Genomic DNA, 19482 nt, shown 5'->3' on the forward strand with positions numbered 1-19482 from the left:
TTAGAGCCTTTGTCGTGTAGACTTCCCACCTTGGGCCTCCAAGTGGCTGGCGTCACTGAGGAGATATGCCCCCCCAGGCCAGCAGCACGGGCCATATGTGTATTTGTGTGTGTGTGTGCGCGTGTGTGTGTGTGTGCCCGCCTGCGTGTAGGAAACCCTCCCCGAGGGCAGAGCGGCTCCTTAATGCCAGGTGTTTCTTATTTTGACAGGAGTCCTCCCTCCTAAACTTAATAACCTACAGGGCTCAGTCCATCCATCCGGCAAAGGACGGCTGGATTCACAACCTGCAGTTACTGATGGAGAGATTCTTCCGGTAGGGAGCCTTTGGAGGCCTGTGTCTGTGCTCTGGGCCCAGTCTGGCACATAGGGAGTCAGGGCTTTCCCTTTTCCCTTTTTTCTTTTTTTCATCTCTTAACGTTTATGAGAGAGAGCACGCATGCGCGCGAGTGGAAGTGGAGGAGCAGAGATAGAGAGAGAGAGAGAGAGAGACAGAACCCCACGCTGGCTCCATGCTGTCAGTGCAAAGCCCGATACAGGGCTCCAGCTCACAAACCGTGAGGTTGTGACCTGAGCTGAAGTCAAGAGTCTGACGTTTAACTGACTGAACAACCCAGGCGCCCTCCTTTCTCAATCTTGAAAGGACTAGTTCTCCCTGTGCAGGAAAAGGTTTGTTTTCCAGTAGGACAGAGTCCCCTGAGGCCCCTGCACTTAATTTCTTCCTGTCGAGTGGTTGTGTAAAAAGACCCTCTCTCCAAGGGCTGGGGTCTACCCTGCTGCAGAGGTGCGTGGTTCTGGGGGCTGGGGCCCAGGGGCAGCCCTCAGACTCAGGCTGCAGGTGAGCTAGGGCCTGGTGGAGGCTGAGGCTGGCAGCCGTGCCCCCCCCCCACCCCACCTCTAGCAGCCGTGTTCCCCCCAACCCACCTCTAGCAGTCGTGCTCCCCCGCCCCACTCACCTCTAGCAGCCGTGCTCCCCCCCATCGCCGCCTCTAGCAGCCGTGCTCCCTCACCCCACCCACCTCTAGCAGCCGTGCTCCCCCCCATCGCCGCCTCTAGCAGCCGTGCTTCCTCGCCCCACCCACCTCTAGCAGCCGTGCTCCCTCGCCCCACCCACCTCTAGCAGCCGTGCTCCCTCTCCCCACCCACCTCTAGCAGCCGTGCTCCCTCGCCCCATCCACCTCTAGCAGCCGTGCTCCCTCGCCCCACCCACCTCTAGCAGCCGTGCTCCCCCCCATCGCCGCCTCTAGCAGCCGTGCTCCCTCGCCCCACCCACCTCTAGCAGCCGTGCTCCCTCGCCGCACCCACCTCTAGCAGCCGTGCTCCCTCGCCCCACCCACCTCTAGCAGCCGTGCTCCCTCGCCCCACCCACCTCTAGCAGCCGTGCTCCCTCTCCCCACCCACCTCTAGCAGCTGTGCTCCCTCACCCCACCCACCTCTAGCAGCCGTGCTCCCTCACCCCACCCACCTCTAGCAGCCGTGCTCCCTCGCCGCACCCACCTCTAGCAGCCGTGCTCCCTCGCCCCATCCACCTCTAGCAGCTGTGCTCCCTCGCCCCACCCACCTCTAGCAGCCGTGCTCCCCCCCATCGCCGCCTCTAGCAGCCGTGCTCCCTCGCCCCACCCACCTCTAGCAGCCGTGCTCCCTCGCCCCACCCACCTCTAGCAGCCGTGCTCCCTCTCCCCACCCACCTCTAGCAGCCGTGCTCCCTCACCCCACCCACCTCTAGCAGCCGTGCTCCCTCTCCCCACCCACCTCTAGCAGCCGTGCTCCCTCACCCCACCCACCTCTAGCAGCCGTGCTCCCTCACCCCACCCACCTCTAGCAGCCGTGCTCCCTCTCCCCACCCACCTCTAGCAGCCGTGCTCCCTCGCCCCATCCACCTCTAGCAGCTGTGCTCCCTCGCCCCACCCACCTCTAGCAGCCGTGCTCCCCCCCATCGCCGCCTCTAGCAGCCGTGCTCCCTCGCCCCACCCACCTCTAGCAGCCGTGCTCCCTCGCCCCACCCACCTCTAGCAGCCGTGCTCCCTCTCCCCACCCACCTCTAGCAGCCGTGCTCCCTCACCCCACCCACCTCTAGCAGCCGTGCTCCCTCACCCCACCCACCTCTAGCAGCCGTGCTCCCTCACCCCACCCACCTCTAGCAGCCGTGCTCCCTCGCCCCTGCCCACCACCGCCTCTAGCAGCCGTGTCCTGCCCCCAGGAATGAATCCCGCAGTGCTGTGCGCATCAAGGTGCTCGACGTCCTGTCCTTTGTGCTGCTCATCAACAGGCAGTTCTATGAGGTACGAGTCCTGGTGGGGGGTGGGACACCGGGATCAGTGGGTTCGAGGTGCGTTTGTGAGCTGTGCGGGCACTGCGAGTCTCCTGGGTGTGCCCTGGACTGTGTAGCAGGCTTTCTTAAGTCCACATTTGCTCCTTTGTTACTTCTTGCGTCCTTCTGTTGTCCGGAGCCCCCTGCCTGGCCTGTGCTGAGCCTAGAGACCAGTGAGGGGCCCTGACTCCATTCCCGCCCGCAGGGATCTCGCCCCAGTAGTCACCTAAAACACAAAGATTCTGGACACAGTCTTGCGTGAGGACGTTTTCTTTTTGCTTCGGTGTCACCCTCTCTAATCCCAGCTTGACCTCGGTGGTTCCAGGCCCTGCCTGTGTCTCCACTGCCAGTTTTTTCCCTCCGGCCCATCATGTACTTGGTCTGTGGCCAGAGTCCATCTGTCCTTCAGAGACATCCGTGTGCCCCTGCCCTTGTTCCCCTGCCTGTGTCCCCTTTCCTCCAGGAGGTGCGCTTCAGGCTTTGCCCCTCTCCCTTAGCCAGCCTTCCTGCCATTGCCCGTGTTCCCAGCACCTGTCCGCCCTCTGCTACCCTCTTAGCTTTCCCTTTGTCTGCATCTTTGTCCCTTGGAACCCAGTTCATTGCTGCCTCTTCCAGGAAGGCCCTCTGGGTTCTCTGCTCCCTCATGTCAGGGTCGGTCTTGTCCTGCTCTCTGTTGCTGTGGTGCTTTGTACCTGTGGCCGTGAAAGCTCTTGTGGCCGGTTATCGCGGACTCTGATGTCAGGAACGAGGCCTTCCTACCCCAGTGCTCGCACGCAGGGGGCCCTCCGCCTAGGAGTGTTCTGAACCGTGACGGTGAATGTCAGGAGTAGCCAGGACGCTCACTGCTGCATCTCACCTGGGCCTGGGCCCGGCCACGCAGAGCATCCCTCAGATGCTGCCACGCCTCTGCCGCACGTGGCTCACGTGTGCCCACTTGTGCCGCCACAGGAGGAGCTGATCAGCTCGGTGGTCATCTCTCAGCTCTCCCACATCCCGGAGGACAAAGACCCCCAAGTCCGGAAACTGGCCACCCAGTTGCTGGTGGACCTGGCCGAAGGCTGTCACACCCACCACTTCAACAGCCTGCTGGACATTGTGGAGAAGGTGAGAGCCCCTCTGGCGGGTACCTGGGCCGCCAGAGGGACCCCTCTTTGTGGCAGAGCCCTGCAGGCGGCACTGGACTCTGGGCTCTCTGCCCCTATTCTCCGCAGGGCGATCGGTGCGCCTTGCAGGCAGGGCTCCTCCCACGGCAGGGATGGGCAGCGCTGGAGACCCGGCCGGGCCTGCAGCTGGGTCTCCTGGGGGGTGCGGCCTGGAAGCAGGCTTCGGCCCAGTACTGTTGCACAGCCAGCGCGTTTTTCTTTTAATGCTGAAATACGTTGCAGTTTCTGAACGGTCGGTCCCTCAGGTGTGTGAAATGCAGCTTTTGAGAAACAGGAGAAAGTATCAGGTCTGATGGTTGCTGCCAGAGGGAGGCCTGAACCGCGAAGGTGAGCACACGTGTTCTCTCTAAAGGTGATGGCCCGCTCCCTTTCCGCACCCCCTGAGCTGGAGGAAAGAGATGTGGTGGCATATTCAGCCTCCTTAGAGGATGTGAAGACTGCCGTCTTGGGGCTCCTGGTGATCCTTCAGGTGGGCCTCTGCTCTTCTGGGAGGTTACGGCGGCCAGCTGCCTGTCGGGATGCGTCTCCTGGGACCCCGGGCACCCCCTGGGGGCCGCAGAGGGCAAATTGGCAGTGACCCAGACCCCTCTGGTCGTGGGGTGCGGGGCTCCCGAGAGCTGCGGGGAGGGGTGGACAGGGTCGGCCAGAGCAGTCTGTATGGAGATGCCCCTGAGTCAGTGCCGGGACTGTCCCCTCAGCTCTCACCGCAGGCCCGCCATCGACGCTGGCCCCGTGGGCGCTGGGGTTCTTTGAACAGCTTTGTTGAGATGTAAGTCATAAACCACGTAACTCATCCACTTAAAGTGTGAGGTTTGGTGGCTTTTTCAGTATCTTCAGAGTTGTGTGGGCATCACTACGGTTTTAGAACATCCTCGTTCCCCAGAAGGAACTCCGCACCCGTTAGCCACCCCCCACCTCCCCTCAGCACCCCTGCCCCTGGCAGCCTCTGGTTCGCTTTCTGTCCTGTGGGTCTGCCTGTTCTGGACATTTCGCAGAAATGGAATCCCACACCACGAGCTCCTGTGGCTCCTCCCCGTGGCGGCGGGCGTCCGTGCCTCCTCCTCTCACATCCACGGCTCGTAGTCACGTGCCGGTGTGCCTTGCCTGCGTCGTCTTTGTCGCTCGATAGACATGGGTTCTTTCCACCTTTTGAGTCTCGTGAATCACCCTGCTGTGAATACTCTTGTACGAGTTGCTGTGTGGACATAGGTTTTCGTCTCTCTGGGGCTCCCACCTAGCAGAGGAATCCTGGGTCAGACGGTAACTCTGTGCTTCATTTGAGGAGCCGCCAGCCTGCCTTCCTCTGGGCTCGCTCCGTTAGACCTTCCCGGGAGCGGGTGTGAGGTTCCACTTCCTCCACATCCTCCCCGGCACTCCTCTTCTGCTTTTCTTGAGTGTAGCCGTGCGGGTGCCTGGGAAGTGCTACCTTGTTGTGGCTTGACCTGCTTTCCCCTGATGCCTGTGACGAGCGGCCTTTCACGTGCCGATCGGTCACTGGTGTCACTTTGGGCACAAGCGTGTGCACATCTTCTGCTCGCTGTTTAGCTGGGTCTTTGTCTTTTCGTTGAATCGCGAGAGCACTTTGCACGCCGTGAACAGGAGTTGGTTGCCAGTTAGAGGGTCGGCACGTACTCTTTCCCTCAGTCGTAGCAGCACGTCCTCGCCCTCCTGTGGCGTGGCTGTCCCCCCCGTGTCCCTGAGGGTCGCTGGGGCCGTGGCCTCCCCCCTTCACGCCCCAGACAACCTCCGCCTGGGCTCTGCCGTCCGTCTCAAAGCACCACAGTGTGTGTTGAGGTTACTTGCCGGTGTCAGTATTCCGTGAAGCAGAGTGTTCGAGTCAGTTGCCTCGGAAACTTGCAGTTCATGAGATGTTCGAGGGCGTGGCAGTTTCCCATAGCGCTTCCCCGTGACGACGCTCTGGTGTGCGAGCGTGAACTGGGGGAGGAAAGCCGGGCAGCCCATCCCCGGTGCCCCTTCATGGGGGCCCGGCTCTCTTGACCGCCGTGACGTGTGAGGGAGCATGCTGGGCTGAGGGGCCTGTGGCCTGAGCGCCCCCAGGTCCCTGCCGCAGAGACGTGAGAGAGGCCATCTGTTACCCTCAACTGGGACCCCAGCCCTGGAGACCTGAGGGTGGGGCCACAGAGCCAAGCTGTTTCCTAGTTGTGGCAAAGTCTGGGGCCAGGCCGTTTTTTTTTTTTTTTTTTTTTTAATGTAATTAAAAAGTCATCCATGGGGCACTTGGGTGGCTCCATCGGTTAAGCGGCCGACTTCGGCTCAGGTCATGATCTCATGGCTTGTGACTTCGGGCCCCGTGTCAGGCTCTGTGCTGACAGCTCAGAGCCTGGAGCCTGCTTTGGATTCTGTGTCCGTCTCTTACTCGGCCCCTTCCCCGCTTATGCTCTGTGTTTTTCTCTCTCTTAAGAATAAACGGTAAAAAACAACTTAATAAGTCATTTATGCATCACTTAAACAGTATACACACAGCAGAGAGTTAGATTGTTTCTCTTTCCTGCAGAACAGGCAGGCAGCCGTCCCGTCCTCTTCTGTCCTCTCTGGACCTGCCCCTGTGTTGTCAGCGTTGTGTCCGGCTCCCTCCCTCCCCCCACCTTGTTTTGTTAATGAGTTGTCTTTAAAAAGAATAGCAGTGACATGTGTTTTAAGCCCTCACTGTTCTCTTCAAGAGTACCACGGACCACAGCGGGGTCCCTGCTGCCCCTGGGCGGCCCATGCCACCCCGAAGCCCCCCACACCAAAGTCTCACCTGGCCTCTCCCAGGCTCACCTATCAGGGAGGTGGGGCAGGAAGGGGGCTACAGTGGGATGACAGCCCGGTGGCCGGTGAGTGGGCCCCTTTACCCTCCTCGAGCACCCCGGCGCCTCACGCCTGGTCTGTCCACTTTCCTGGTGGCAGAGAGAACGTGCTTCCAGCCCACGGGGGTCTCGTCACCCACGTTGCCGAGTGGTGGGCCATTGGACAGTTTTTCCTGATTTATTAGGAGAGTTCCCATTGAGGGCGTGAACGTGTCGTTGTTCCTGATTTTTTTCCCCATAACTGAGAGTACGCACATGTGGAGTGTCCATGGGATGAAGTCCTTGGACTGGAATTAGTGGCTTGAAGGGTCTGTGCCTTCCGGGGAATGGCAGACCCCTCCCAGTTACTGGGGGAGGGCCTGTCCTGGTTCCTGGGCATGAGGGTGCTGGCCGCACGGCTGCATTGCAGCCTGCTGCCTTCCGAGCGAGCGGCGTGCTCTCTCCGCAGACCAAGCTGTACGCCTTGCCTGCCAGCCACGCGGTGCGTGTGTACGAGACCCTCGTCAGCCACCTGCAGCTCCACTACAAGCACGGCTATGCCCTGCCCATCGCCAGTAGCATCCGGCTGCAGGTAGGAGGGCCAGCCGGCTGTCGGTGGCCGTAGTGGAACAAGCTGCGCCTCAGGGCTGCCCACGGTCCCTTCCTGGGGGCCTGCTGGTGACATCAGGGACCTCACTCCGGGGAGGTGGCAGGTGGTCCCAGGAGGGGACTTTGGCGGACCGTTCCATCCTTAGCACCAGCTGTGGCTGCAGCCTCCCCGGTAGCTGCTGCCCCTCCCTTTGCCTGCAGTGCGTGTGCCTCTGCGTGTGCAAGTCTGAGCCCTCCCATGGCCTCAGGTGTGGGCAGAGAGAGGGGACTGCACTGTCTTTCAGGGTGGCACGCAGCCACAGCCTCGTCTCTGCGGGGGCTGTGGAGTCTCTGGGGGCGGGGTGCGGATGGGACTGGGCGGGGCTGTAGGGTGCAGGGGCGGGGCTACGGGCTGGGCTAGGTGGAGGGGCGGGGCTGGAGGGGGGCGGGGCGGGGCCAGGTCTGGGGGGGTCGCTGCTGCTGAACAAGCTGGCAGACTGACTGTTCTGAGGGCACCGCTGAGCAGAGGCCTCTGGGACAGAAACGCTGGTCCCTTCTAGAGCATCCACGTGTCAGGCAGCCTCTTGTCATTTGGGCAGCCCAGTTAAGTGACCTGTTGTTCATTGGAGGAAGTGACAGCACCTGAGCAGGGTTCTGGTTTTTTTGGCACCCTGGGCTGCGTGGTGCTGCCCGGCCGGCGTGTGAGATGCCCTTTCCCTCCGTCGCTGGGGCGGGCCCCGCTGTGCCTGGCATGAGGCCCTGGTGTTGTCCCTGCCGTGGGGAGGGCGCACCTCCGTGGGCTCTGACGGAGAAGGCAGGGAGGCCTGCGTCTCGGCCCCGGTGCCTCTTTGTGCACAGTGGAGTCGGGGCGCGTTGGCTGTTAGCGGGAACGGCCCTTTCTGAGAGGTGCCTGGGTGCGAGTGGACGGCCCGGCGTTGTCCCTGCCTTGTTGGACCCTGCTTTCTCTCTGCAGGCCTTTGACTTCCTGCTGCTGCTGAGGGCGGACTCCCTGCACCGCCTCGGCCTGCCCAGCAAGGACGGGGCTGTGAGGTTCAGCCCCTACTGCGTCTGCGACTCCACGTGCGTGTCAGCCCTGCTTCTCCAGTTCCGGGCCGTGGCGTCCACCGCCGTCTGCCCTGGGGTGGCCCTGGGTCTGTGCGAGTGTCCAGAGCCGTCCTGACGACAGTGTGGGGCGGGGCCGGGGGCCAGCACCTGTCCTGACCCCGTGGAGTGGGGGCTTCGGCCTCAGGGCTCCTGCCACTTGTCTCCACAGGGAGCCAGAGAGAGGCTCTGAGAAGAAGGCCAGCGGCCCCCTGTCGCCTCCCACCGGGCCATCCGGCCCAGCACCTGCCGGTCCCGCTGTGCGGCTTGGCTCCCTGCCCTACTCCCTGCTCTTCCGGGTCCTGCTGCAGTGCTTGAAGCAGGTGGGGTGGCTGGTTCCTCAGCTGAGCCAGGGCACACCGAGCGGTGGTTGGTGCTGCCCACGAGGCATGGTGCCTGTCTCTGTAGCGGCGACCTTGGTAGGTTCACCCCAGGGTCACAGCCGGGAGCATCCGCCGTGCACAGCCATCACCCGGGGCTGGGCACGGAACCGAGGAGACCTTCCTGCCTCTGGGCGATGGTTGTGGTATGATGTGGGGGCGGGTAGGCAGATAGCCGGGATCGCGGGACTGGTGTGCCTCAGAAGGAGACTCGGGTGCACTGAGCCCCGGTTGGGGGCACTTGGAGGGGCAGGTGAGAGGTTCCAGTGGCAGGAGTAAGCCGAGCCTGCAGGCAGGGTAGGTGCAGTTCTGGCGGCAGGAGGCAAAGCTGGGGCCGTGACACGGAAGGGGAGGGGCAGAGGCCTATTCCCATACAGGGTCCGGGGCGGCTAGCAATGTGGCACAGTGGGGCTGGGAAGCCGTGGGGGCTTCAGTGAGCCCTTGAAGGCCACGGGCAGGGAAGCGGCTTCCCTGGGGGCGCTGGGCGTTGGCACTAATGGCTGCCGTCGGACACTTCCTGTGAGAGTCTCGAGGCCTCCGAGTCACAGGTGGGATCTGGGGAGTGGCTCTCTGGTTTGGTGGCCACTGAGCTTACGGGTGGCGGCCTGTGGAAGTTGCGGAGGGGGCTACGGTTTTCCCATTGCCGTGTGCCCAGGTGGATTTAGGTCCTAGAGTGTGTGTGTGTGGGCTTGTAGATTGTTCAGGAACGCTTGCCGCCTTCTCTTTGAGCTAGTACATGAGCTTTTTCCTTGCTGCATGTTCACTGTGCTCCGGGTGGGCGTCAGTCAGCATGCCGTGGGCGCCGTGCCCTGGACGGGCAGCCTGTGGGTCACTGTGGGCACACGGGGAGGCGGTCAGGTGTGGGGAGTCCCGGGGCCAGCTCGGAGGGGAGAGGCGGTAGGGGCCGTGCACCGGGCCTCCCGCTCAGCCTGGCCTCGGGAGGGCGGCCGCCGTCATGCCGGAGTGAACTTTCTCGGAGGGGCACGTGCTTCTCGGGCTGCGGGCACAGAGGGCGTCCAGAGGTCACGCAGCTGCCCAGCTCAGACTGCGCTTCGGGCCCTGAGACGCGTCTTCTGTCTGCAGGGCCCAGACGGTCCCTGCTCAACGGCCCTTTTTCCTGCAGGAGACGGACTGGAAGGTGCTGAAGCTTGTTCTCGGCAAGCTGCCCGAGTCCCTGCGCTTCAAGGTCCTCATCTTCACGTCCCCGTGCAGCGTCGACCAGCTGTCTTCCGCCCTCTGCTCCATGGTAACGTCACCACCCACACCGGGGCCGCAGCCGGTGCCTTCCTCCCAAGGACCGTGAGGCCCCGGGAGGTCAACCGTGGAAGCCAGAGAGGGCGGTCTCCCCCAGAGACAGACCCCTGTGTGCAGCGCACATCGCGCGTGGGGCCCTGTCCTTCCCCAGCTCAGGGGCCGGAAAATCAGAGGCCTCACTGAAGGGCTCGTGAGCCAGATGTGGTATTTTGAGTTCTTCCGCCGTCTTCCTCACCCCTCACCGGGGCTCCTGTGACAACGCTCATCCCCTCTCCGACTGTCCTTAGCGCACCAGCGTGGGCGCCCCCTGCTGCACACTTCTGGGAAAAGGCAGACCCTTGGCCAGAAAAGGAAGTGGGAGAGCCCCACCCCCTGGGCTCACGAGCCCTCCTCAAACCGGACCTGCATTCTCACGGGCTCTCCCGCACCCTCGGCCCCCTAGCAGTCTGCCTGGCTATCCACCCGGGCCTCACATGGGGGGCCTGGGTCTTTAGCTTTCAGGTCCCAGAACTCTGGAGCGGCTCCGAGGCACCCCGGAAGGTTTCTCCAGGACCGACCTGCACCTGGCTGTGGTTCCTGTGCTGACGGCGTTAATCTCTTACCATAACTATTTGGACAAAACCAGACAGGTACCAGGTGGGGGAGGGACAGGTGAGCTCATGGTGCTGGCATTGGAAAGCCTGGGTCCCAGGATGTTTGCTCTAGCCGCACGGGCCGGACGTTTTTCTCATGATCCGGGTGGCTGCTTGGCCGGGAGCTGGCCTTGCTTCCCCCCTGGCCGCCGGACCCCTGCTGGCATGGCGCTCCTGCGTTCCCTTCCGGGTGGTGTGGGCTTAATGCGGTGTCGACTGTCGACCCCACGTGCAGCGGCATTTTTTCTCTCTGTGGAGCCCCGCCTGCTTGTCCCACCCTGGCTTCAGGACAAGCGCTGAGCCACTTGGCAGAGCTGGACCTGTTTTGAGAGGCCAGGCAACAGGGTCCGGGGCGCCTGACTTCTGTCTGCCTCCACGTCTGTCGTCAGGTGCAGGAGCACACGGCAGCACTCCTCCCCTTTGTTCCCCACTGTTGGGCACAAGGCCTGTGCTGCCATCACATTGGCTATCTCGGTTAAAGTCCCGATGCTTTGTGGTCACTCTGCCTTCGTTGACGAGGGAACTGAAGTCTTAGGTCGGGTGGTCCGCTCACGGTGACAGCTGGCAAGGAGTGGGGCCTTGACTAGCCTTGGGCCGCTCTGAGCCTGCGTTCCTGGTCGTGGCAAGGTCGGGAGCTCACGCTCCCTGTCCTCCCTCCCTCCCTCCCTCCCTGACTGCACTGTCTCCTATGTGGCTTGGCCTGGTTCATCCTGGCTGTGCCCCGTTGGGCAGCAGGCCATGTTGGGGTGAAGTTTTCCCGAGAACCCTTGAGGCCCAGGGTGTTCCTGGCGGATGGGGCTGGCTTCAGGAAATCGAAATCCTCCACGGGGCCCTGTGAGGCTGTGGCTTGAGTGGGAGCTGCCTCCTGCTGGGTACTGGCTGCCCGGAGCTGTGTGGGCCTCTGCCCGTCTTGCTGCCTCGGGCGGAACCTCTCCCATAATAAGGTTCCGTGACCGGGGGCTAACGGGCCCAGTGTGTCCCAGCTCCAGGGTTGGCTGAGGAGTCGGGGCGGGGAGCGTCGCCTGCCGGCGTTGGCCGGTCGGAGGTGCCAGGAAAGGCCTGACCAGAGCTGTCCTGCTGTCCCTTCGCCTCGGGTGGGTCCACCTCCTGGCCCTGTGCTGCTTATGTGCTTAAGGACCTGGGATGAGGCGCTTCACCTTCCTAAGACTTGGTCTCCCCCTCTGTGGAACATCTGGAGTGGGGCGAGGGGAGACAAACCTGTGTGTGGGCAGGGGTGCGGAGGGCCGGCCTGTGGCGGGCTGGGTCTGAGGCACCCGTGCTGCCCCGCAGCGGGAGATGGTATACTGCCTGGAGCAAGGCCTGATCTACCGCTGTGCCAGCCAGTGCGTGGTGGCCCTGGCCGTGTGCAGCGTCGAAATGCCCGACATCATCATCAAGGCGCTGCCTGTCTTGGTCGTGAAGCTCACACACATTTCGGCCACAGCCAGCATGGCCATTCCACTCCTCGAATTCCTGTCAAGTAAGCATCCGCTTGCATGCTTGTTGTTGTGTGTGTGTGGGGGCGGGGGTGGTGGTGGACCCTTGGGTTTGGGGCTGCAGTGTACCCAGAATAACCTGTGTTGACTTCTCTGAGCTCATTTTGCTATCTCTCTTGGGACGTAGGTTAGTGCGCGGTCTCCATGGAGCACCTGGGTTGTGCCATGCTCTGTCGCCTCAGGGCCTTTGCACTTCCTACCCCTGAGCCTTAACTGCTTTCCTTCCTGGCCTTCAAGTGGCTGGCTCCATTCTCATCCTCTGTCTTAGTTTAAATGGCATTGAAGCCTCTGTGTTGCCCGACATGGGTCCCTGCACTTGGCCTGGCTCTCGGCATCTTCTTTATTCCCCTCAGGGCAGACACCCTGCGTGTGAGCTCTGCTGAGGGCCTTTGCCGATTCGCCTCTCAGACTGCGACTTCCAGGAGCTCGGGCTGCCTCACTCACCCCTTCGTTCCCAGTACTCTAGCACTTGTCTGGCCCTCAGCAGGGTGGGGGACGGGAGCAGAGCAGGCCACCAGCACTTTTGTAAAGGGCCACATGTTGGCTTTTGCTGTGCATTCTTTTGGTTCGTAGCTTTTAAAAACATAAAAGCCGTTTTTAGTTCACAGGTCATGCAGACGCAGGCCACTGGCTGGCTTTGGCCCGGGGACCATGGGTTTCTGGCCCTTGGAATAGAAAGCTGAGGGTCGTGGGAAGGTCACGCTCAAGGAGGCTGCGAGCTTCACTCCTTTGCAGCCCTCTTCAGTCAGGGTGGCCGCGCCGGCTTTTGGAAGTAGCACAGGACCCTGGGGACACCGGGTGTGGGCCTGCCTTGGCCCAGGCCCCCTCACCGGCCGTGTCCCTGTCCCGCAGCTCTGGCCAGGCTGCCTCACCTCTACAGGAACTTTGCCGCTGAGCAGTACGCGAGTGTGTTCGCCATCTCCCTGCCGTACACCAACCCCTCCAAGTAAGTGCCGGTCACATCCCTCCCTGTGACCTGGGCCAGCCCGTGGCCCCTTGGAGCGGACAGCGTGCTGGTCCTTTTTTAAAAAAAAGTATTTTAAGAGACAGTACGTGCCAGTGAGCAGGGGAGGGGCAGAGAGAGAGGAAGAGAGAGAATCCCAAGCAGGCTCCACGCTGCCAGTGTAGACCGATGCGGGGCTCGAACTCGCGAACTGCGAGATGACGACCTGAACTGAAATCAAGAGTCGGACGCTTAACCGACTGAGCCACCCAGGTGCCCCTGCGTGCTGGTCTCTGTCCTAGGACGGGCCTGTGGCCTCTGGGCCCCCCTTCTGTGCTCGGCTTGGCACATCAGCCTCGGGGGCCTCGACCGGGCCAAACCACTTGTCTTCCTCCTCAGGTTTAATCAGTACATCGTGTGCCTGGCCCATCACGTCATAGCCATGTGGTTCATTAGATGCCGTCTGCCTTTTCGGAAGGATTTTGTTCCTTATATCACTAAGGTAGGCCGGAGGAGCTCAAACTCCTTGCAGGGTGGGATCTGCTTTGCTCCTGGCTGCAGTGGGGTGACGGTCAGGGGAGAGGCAGGTGGGCATCGTCGGGTGCTGTGCTCACCGTGTCCCAGGCCTGCGGAGGGAGGAGACATGGGGGTCAGTCCCCCGGGCCTGCAGCTCAGCTCTGTTCCACTGCCAGGGCCTGCGCTCCAATGTCCTCCTGTCTTTTGATGACACCCCGGAGAAGGACAGCTTCAGAGCGCGGAGCACCAGTCTGAACGAGAGGCCCAAGAGGTGCGGGCCTGTGGAGGGCACGCCCAGTGTCTGTGGAGGGCACGGGCCGGGGTGGGTCGGCGAGCGTGGCCTGTGTGACCGGCACGGTGGGGTCTGGGCTGACCTGTTGCCGCTGGGCTGTCTAGCGGAAAGGGAACGTGGCCGAGGGGATGCCCCGTGTGGGCCATGCTGGGCCCCAGGGGTCCCGGCGTCAGGTAGGGCAGGGCCTGCGATGCTGCTAACGCCCGCATCTAGCTGCAGCGGCCGGCGCTGTGGCCTGCAGCCAGTCCCGGCCACGGAGCACCGAGGGCGGACTTGCCGACGGGATCAGGGTGCCAGCCGTAGGGCGTCTGGGTGGCCTGGCTCCACCCGGTGAGCCGAGGGCTGCGACAGGGCAGCTGTGGCTCCCGGGAAGCCGAGTACCTGGGCCCGGGTGAGGAGGAGCTCCAGGGCCCTGTAGTCAGCCCGGCCTCGGGCCGCGGTCCCCCTTCCTCCTGAGCTTGCTGTCCAGCCTGCTGCCAGTCAGGGGACACGCTCCCCTGTACCGTCACAACCGCTTTTGCCAAAGCCGAGAGCCGTGCTAGGCTTTGTCTCGTCTGCACTTCACCGGAACGGCGACTCCTCTTTCTGCCCCCGCCTTCTGCCCCAGCTTTTCAGTTCTCCCCTGGGGGGGTGGGAGGGGGGGAGTACGGCATTTTCCAGAATGACCAGGTCATTGTGACTTAAAGTTAAAAGCTGGCTTCTTAAGCCCGGGTCGCTGGGGGCCCGGGACCTCGAACTAAGAACCGGCCTCTTTGAGTGGTGACCTTTGGGGCCTCAGCGCTCCCTGCTCCCCGAGCTGGGTGGTGCCGGCCGCAGGGCTGAGGTGGGGGGGACGCCTGGTCAGCGCAGCCTGGAATCTGCCGTGCGGAGCACTCCATACACGTTTAATTTGCACTAATGTTCTTTGTTTTGGTACCGTGACTTTTTCTCAGTTATGTTTACGAGATGTATTTTCATGCGTTTTTGTTTTCTGTTTCTTCCCCCTGCTAACTGGCCTCTGGCATGGTTTTTTGTTCATCTCACCCGCGGGCTGTCCATCCTGACCCCGTGGCCTGTGACCTTTCCTTCTCATCCCTCCAATGGCTTGCTCTCCCCTCCCGGGAGCTGGGCTCTCTGGGGCTTGGGCCTTCCTTCCTCACCTGGTAGTTTGAGGATAGCCAGACCCCCCAAACAAGGCTTGAATAACTCCCCACCCGTGAGAGAATTCCAGGAGAGCTCTGCAGCCGACGCCTTCCGGTGCCGCAGCATCAGTGTGTCTGAACATGTGGTCCGCAGGTAGTGGGCTTCTTCGGGCGGGGGGCTCAGACCCTGCAGCTTGGCCCATGCGGCGGCACTGCAGGCGGGAGCGCCCGGGTGGCGGTGCATGGGGCGCTTGCATGACCTCGTCGCCTGGCCGGAGCTGGAGGAGCAGGAGACAGAGGCCCGTCCTGCCCAGCCCAGCCCTCGGTCCCGGGGAGCCTGGTGGTGAGGGGTGGGAAGGTTGCATTCTGTCCCCGAGCCTCGTCCCAGCATGGGCTGGCTGCAGGCCTCCTCGGAGGCTGGCCTGGGAGCCCAAAGCAGGGAGGGCGGTAGCTCTGAGGAAGCCAGGCACCCGGTGGCAGCTGCCCACAGGCCTGTCCCCGGAGGCGAGGGGCCTCTGCGTATGAAAGCAGCGCCCACGGGGGACAGGAGGGAGCATGCTCCTGGGATTGGCTTTCGTATCCTCTCAGGTGGACTTTGTTCTTGAGCTTTCTCTTAGTAAAGGTCCGCTTTCTGGGGCGGCTGAAAGGGCGCGGGGGCTTTGAGTGGGGCAGCGGGGGTGGGGGCCGGGCTGGTGAGGTCAGAACCCTTGAGGGGCGTGGCCTCGCTTACTTCTCCCTGCTGTGTCTGAGTGTGGGTGTGGGCCCCTGGGGGTCGCTGCTCCTGCCGGTGGGTGCCGGCCGGCCGGCCGGCCGTGCTAGGCTGCGCTGAGCTGCGGGATGGGGGTGGTCTCCTCCCCAGGAAGCCCCTTCGGGCCCAGGAGACCCACTTCCTAGGAGCCTGGCTTGGGCTGCAGCCTCAGGCTGGCCTCTGCTGAGTGTGGTTTGGGGGGCTGGGGGTGAGGCAGCGAGGCTCTCCGCTCTTTTCTAGCATAGTCTCTATCACAAGCAGAACGTGGCAAAGGGGCTTTGAAAAATTGGCATCAGAATTAAGCCCGCATAAGCCCCTTCTGGTCACGGGGTGCGTGCGGAGCTGGGGCGGCCTGAGTTCAGGGTGAAGAGCTGCACACGAAGCCCAGACCCTCCCCGTCATCGGGAGGTGGCCCCGTGGGCAGAATGCAATCTTTGTGTGTGTGTGTGTGTGTGTGTGTGTGTGTGTGTGTGTGTGGTCTTCGTGTCTCTGCATGACTAAAGGGCTCTGCCACAAAGCCGTCCCCTAACTCCTGCGCTTCGGTGAGGGGATGTCGGTCTCTCGTGTCTCCCGTGAGGCCTTGCCCTCCTCTCTCTGGGAGGATGTGTCGGCGCGGTCTGCCGAGCCGTGGCTCCACTGGCCGTGCGCCCTGGTGGGGCGTTTGTGGGCGCGGCCCCCCAGCAGATGCATGCCTCCAGCTCTGGCCCCTGGGGGGAGAGGAGGGGCCGGTCGGCACCTGACCTCGCTGGGCCCCTCCCTTTAGCAGGATCCAGACGTCCCTCACGAGTGCCAGCTTGGGGTCTGCGGACGAGAACTCAATGGCCCAGGCTGACGACAACTTGAAAAATCTCCACCTGGAGCTCACGGAGACTTGTCTGGACATGATGGCCAGATACGTGTTCTCCAACTTCACGGCGGTCCCCAAGAGGTACAGGCTGGGGGGGAGGCACAGCACCGCGCTCTCTTCTGTGACTGTAATGGGTCAAAGTGGCGGTGGCGGGTGAGTCGTGCAGGGCTCCTTCCTGCCGGCGGCCCTCAGTCGGAGGCGCCTTTGGAACCACGATGCCTGTCCAGAGCCCACTGGGCAAGGTGTTGGCCGATGCCCCTCTGCTTTCAGGTCCCCCGTGGGGGAGTTCCTCTTGGCTGGTGGCAGGACCAAGACCTGGCTGGTTGGAAACAAGCTCGTCACTGTGACGACGAGCGTGGGGACCGGGACCCGGTCACTGCTGGGCTTGGACTCAGGAGAGCTGCAGGGCAGCCCAGAGCTGAGGTGACCGCACCTTCCAGCCCCTACCTATCGGGCCGTGACCCTGGCGGTCCCGAGCCCAGGCTGGGGTGGCTCGGTTGCACGCCAGCCTGGAGCCTGCGAGGCATCGCGGTCACGCTCGGCACGGACCCTTCCGTCCTCAGCTCTGACCCCAGTGCGCACGTGAGGCAGACAAAGGAGGCGCCTGCCAAGTTGGAGTCCCAGGCTGGGCAGCAGGTGTGCCGTGGGGCCCGGGACCGCGTCCGCTCCATGTCTGGTGAGCCCGTGCCCCTCCCTGCCTCCTCGGGGCCTCTGTGGGTGCACGCACTCGCGAACACTGCCGGGATGTTGTTTCCGCGAGCCCTCGTCACGGGGTGTGGCAGGCGGTGTGCCTTTTGCACAACTCTGGCCCGCAGGCCCTTGTTGCCGAGGGTCCGTTTGTCACGGCTTGTGTTTCCTGTGAACCCTCGGCAGTCCTTGTCCTCAGCTCAGCTCACCCCTGTAGCTTTCTTTTGCTGCAGCCAGAACGAGCCACGGTCCGACGGTGGGGGCAGGTGGGGCAGGTGCTGGGGCCCCTTCCTACTGCCCTGGGCCCACTGAGGCCGACACCCAGAGAGGGCTGAGCTGCCTCTGGTTGCTGGCCCGGGGCTCCGTGGCCATCAGGGCCCTGGGTGGAACAGCCAGTTCTGAGCCGGCGGCTCTGCGTCGGGCAGGTGGGGGTCACCAGCCCTCCTGTCCTCCCCTTCCTCAGGGGGCCACGGCCTTCGTGTTGGTGCCTTGGACGCTCCAGCCACCCACTGCCCAGGCGCACAGACCGCACCGGCCAGCACGTCCGAGAGGGCCTCGGCTGCCGCCCAGCTCCCGGCGCAGGAGAAGACGAGCCTGGCGGCCTACGTACCCCTGCTGACCCAGGGCTGGGCGGAGATCTTGGTCCGGAGGCCCACGGGTACTGACGGGTCTGCCCTTGGCACGCCTGGGCCTCGGTCAGCACACACAGTGGCCGCGGGACCATTAGCCACGAGGGTCTTAGGTACACAGGAGGGGCAGGCAGGCTGGGCCGAGGGAGCTTCTGCTCCGTGACGCCCACACGATGAGCGGTGAGGGGGATCCACAGGGCTGAGCGGGGAGGGCCTGTGCTAGTCCGCTCGGGCTTCCCTGACAGAGTGCCCCGGAGCGGGCAGCTTCAGCAACAGAAAGGTATTTCCTCCTGCTCCCGGGGGCTGTAAGTCCCAGGTGAGGCTGCCAACCGGGCTGGGTCCTCTTGAGGCCTCTCTTCCCGGGGTGCACACGTGTGTGTCTTCCCTCGTGTTCTTGCGTGGTCGTCCCTCTGTGCGGGTGTGTGTCCCCTGGTAAGGACTCTGGATTAGGGACCACCCGGGAGATTCGGTTTTCCCTTACCGCGGTGCTTTCCGAGGTGCTGGAGGTGAGGACTTCCACACAGGAATTTTGTGGCACACGATTCAGCCTGTAATGGGTATTTGAGGTTAAAGGAAGCCAAGGCCCGGGGCCTGGGGTCTGCTTAGGGCGCAGCCTGGCGAGTGGTGACTGGGGAGGATAAGGCGCCCGGTCCTGGGGAGCCTCCTGGGCGGTAAGGCTGTGGGCCCTGGGTCCTCTTGGGGAGCCGGCATGGGGGAGGCCAGAGACTGGATGAGAAGGGCCAGGAAGGGCTGGAGGAGGTGGGTCAGGGTTGAGGGAGACGCTCTCAATGTGAGGACGCTCGGTGTGGAGGGCTGCGTCAAAGCGTTGGCCCGTGGGCCTTGTGGGGAGAGGGAGCCCAGAAAGCCCCCGGCTCTGCCCCATCCAAGCTTTTCGGTGATGTCTGTTCTTTGCGGTGCCTCTGCCGGGCCTGACGTGGGTGTGAGAGCTGACCTGGGGTGGAGAGTCGTATGAGCTGAGGCCCTCCTGTGCGTCCGTGAGGCGGGCGACCACTGGACGGGAGCTACTCCTGAGCTGGGGGTCTGGCGGTGTGGGGGCGGAGCGTCGGGGCCAGCCAGGGGCCTGCCTCTGTTAGAGCTTTCTCCCCCTTCCCCATCGCTCCCTGGTTGAGCACAGGGAGCTCTGCTCACCCCCGGGCACGTGCCCTTGGGGGTGGGGATGGCCGGTGGCGGTGGCGGGCCCGCGGCCTGAGGGGTGCTGCCTGCCCCTCCGCAGGGAACACCAGCTGGCTGATGAGTCTGGAGAACCCCCTCAGCCCCTTCTCCTCGGACATCAACAACATGCCCCTGCAGGAGCTGTCCAACGCCCTCATGGCCGCCGAGCGCTTCAAGGAGCGTCGTGACACGGCCCTGTACAAGTCACTTTCGGTGCCGGCGGCCGGCTCCGCCAAGCCCCCTCCGCCCCCACGTTCTAACACAGGTGGGTACCCGTCCCGCCCGACCTGGCCGTGCTGTCTGGAGGCAGTGTCGCTCCCCTGCGCCGCAGGTCGCGCCCACAGTGGGGGTCCCGGAGCTCTCCTCGCCGCCGCCACAGCCTGACGTGGGAGCAGGGCCCATTCCCACTAAAGGGACCCTCTTCCCGAGGCGCGCGCGGTAGCTGTGTGGGGGCGGGCACGGCAGAGCCCCCGCAAAGCCTTTGCCCTGCGCTCTCCTCGGAGCGCCCGTGGCCGGGGCTGTAGGCGGTAACCGCGCTTCTGCTCGGGTGTGGGTGTGGATGCGCCGAGCACACAGTCTGCACCTGCCTGCGCTCGTGCCCGTGCCCAGCCTGCTGCTGCGGAGCTTCCGGGCCACCGTCTGGCCTTCCCTGTGGCCGCAGATGGCGCTTAGCGGCCCGGGACCTGTGTTGGCGAGGAGGAGGGCCGCGCTCCCCTTCCAGACGCCGGCTCCGGCAGCTTGGGGAGCCGGGCGCCGCTGGCCCCTCCGCTCTCTCTCTCCAGGCCCGGGCTCTGTGCGGGACTAGTGGTGCCTTT

General features: G+C 63.5%; 1 protein-coding gene across 18 annotated transcripts in view; it reads left to right on the top strand.

Annotated features, from left to right (window-relative positions):
- Positions 1–19482, top strand: part of TSC2 (TSC complex subunit 2) — a 35956-nt gene that overhangs the window by 10235 nt on the left and 6239 nt on the right. For 5 of the 18 annotated variants that reach the window (XM_053893725.1, XM_053893712.1, XM_053893714.1 and 2 more), the window contains exons 13-31: positions 210–313; positions 2198–2279; positions 3257–3412; positions 3824–3940; positions 6730–6852; positions 7822–7928; positions 8122–8272; positions 9453–9575; positions 10078–10212; positions 11506–11695; positions 12564–12657; positions 13054–13156; positions 13347–13441; positions 14609–14737; positions 16095–16259; positions 16449–16601; positions 16742–16854; positions 17329–17523; positions 18729–18932. In XM_053893725.1, coding sequence (XP_053749700.1) covers positions 210–313; positions 2198–2279; positions 3257–3412; positions 3824–3940; positions 6730–6852; positions 7822–7928; positions 8122–8272; positions 9453–9575; positions 10078–10212; positions 11506–11695; positions 12564–12657; positions 13054–13156; positions 13347–13441; positions 14609–14737; positions 16095–16259; positions 16449–16601; positions 16742–16854; positions 17329–17523; positions 18729–18932 — 2539 coding nt within the window. Of the gene's footprint in view, positions 1–209; positions 314–2197; positions 2280–3256; positions 3413–3823; positions 3941–6729; positions 6853–7821; positions 7929–8121; positions 8273–9452; positions 9576–10077; positions 10213–11505; positions 11696–12563; positions 12658–13053; positions 13157–13346; positions 13493–14608; positions 14738–16094; positions 16260–16448; positions 16602–16741; positions 16855–17328; positions 17524–18728; positions 18933–19482 lie in introns of all 18 variants that reach the window. The other 13 variants (XM_053893713.1, XM_053893726.1, XM_053893716.1 and 10 more) reach the window with 4 other exon arrangements.

This window comes from Panthera pardus, unplaced genomic scaffold (assembly GCF_024362965.1).
Source record: "Panthera pardus isolate Hobbes unplaced genomic scaffold, ASM2436296v1 HiC_scaffold_4, whole genome shotgun sequence".
In the NCBI taxonomy this organism is placed as follows: Eukaryota; Metazoa; Chordata; class Mammalia; order Carnivora; family Felidae; genus Panthera; species Panthera pardus.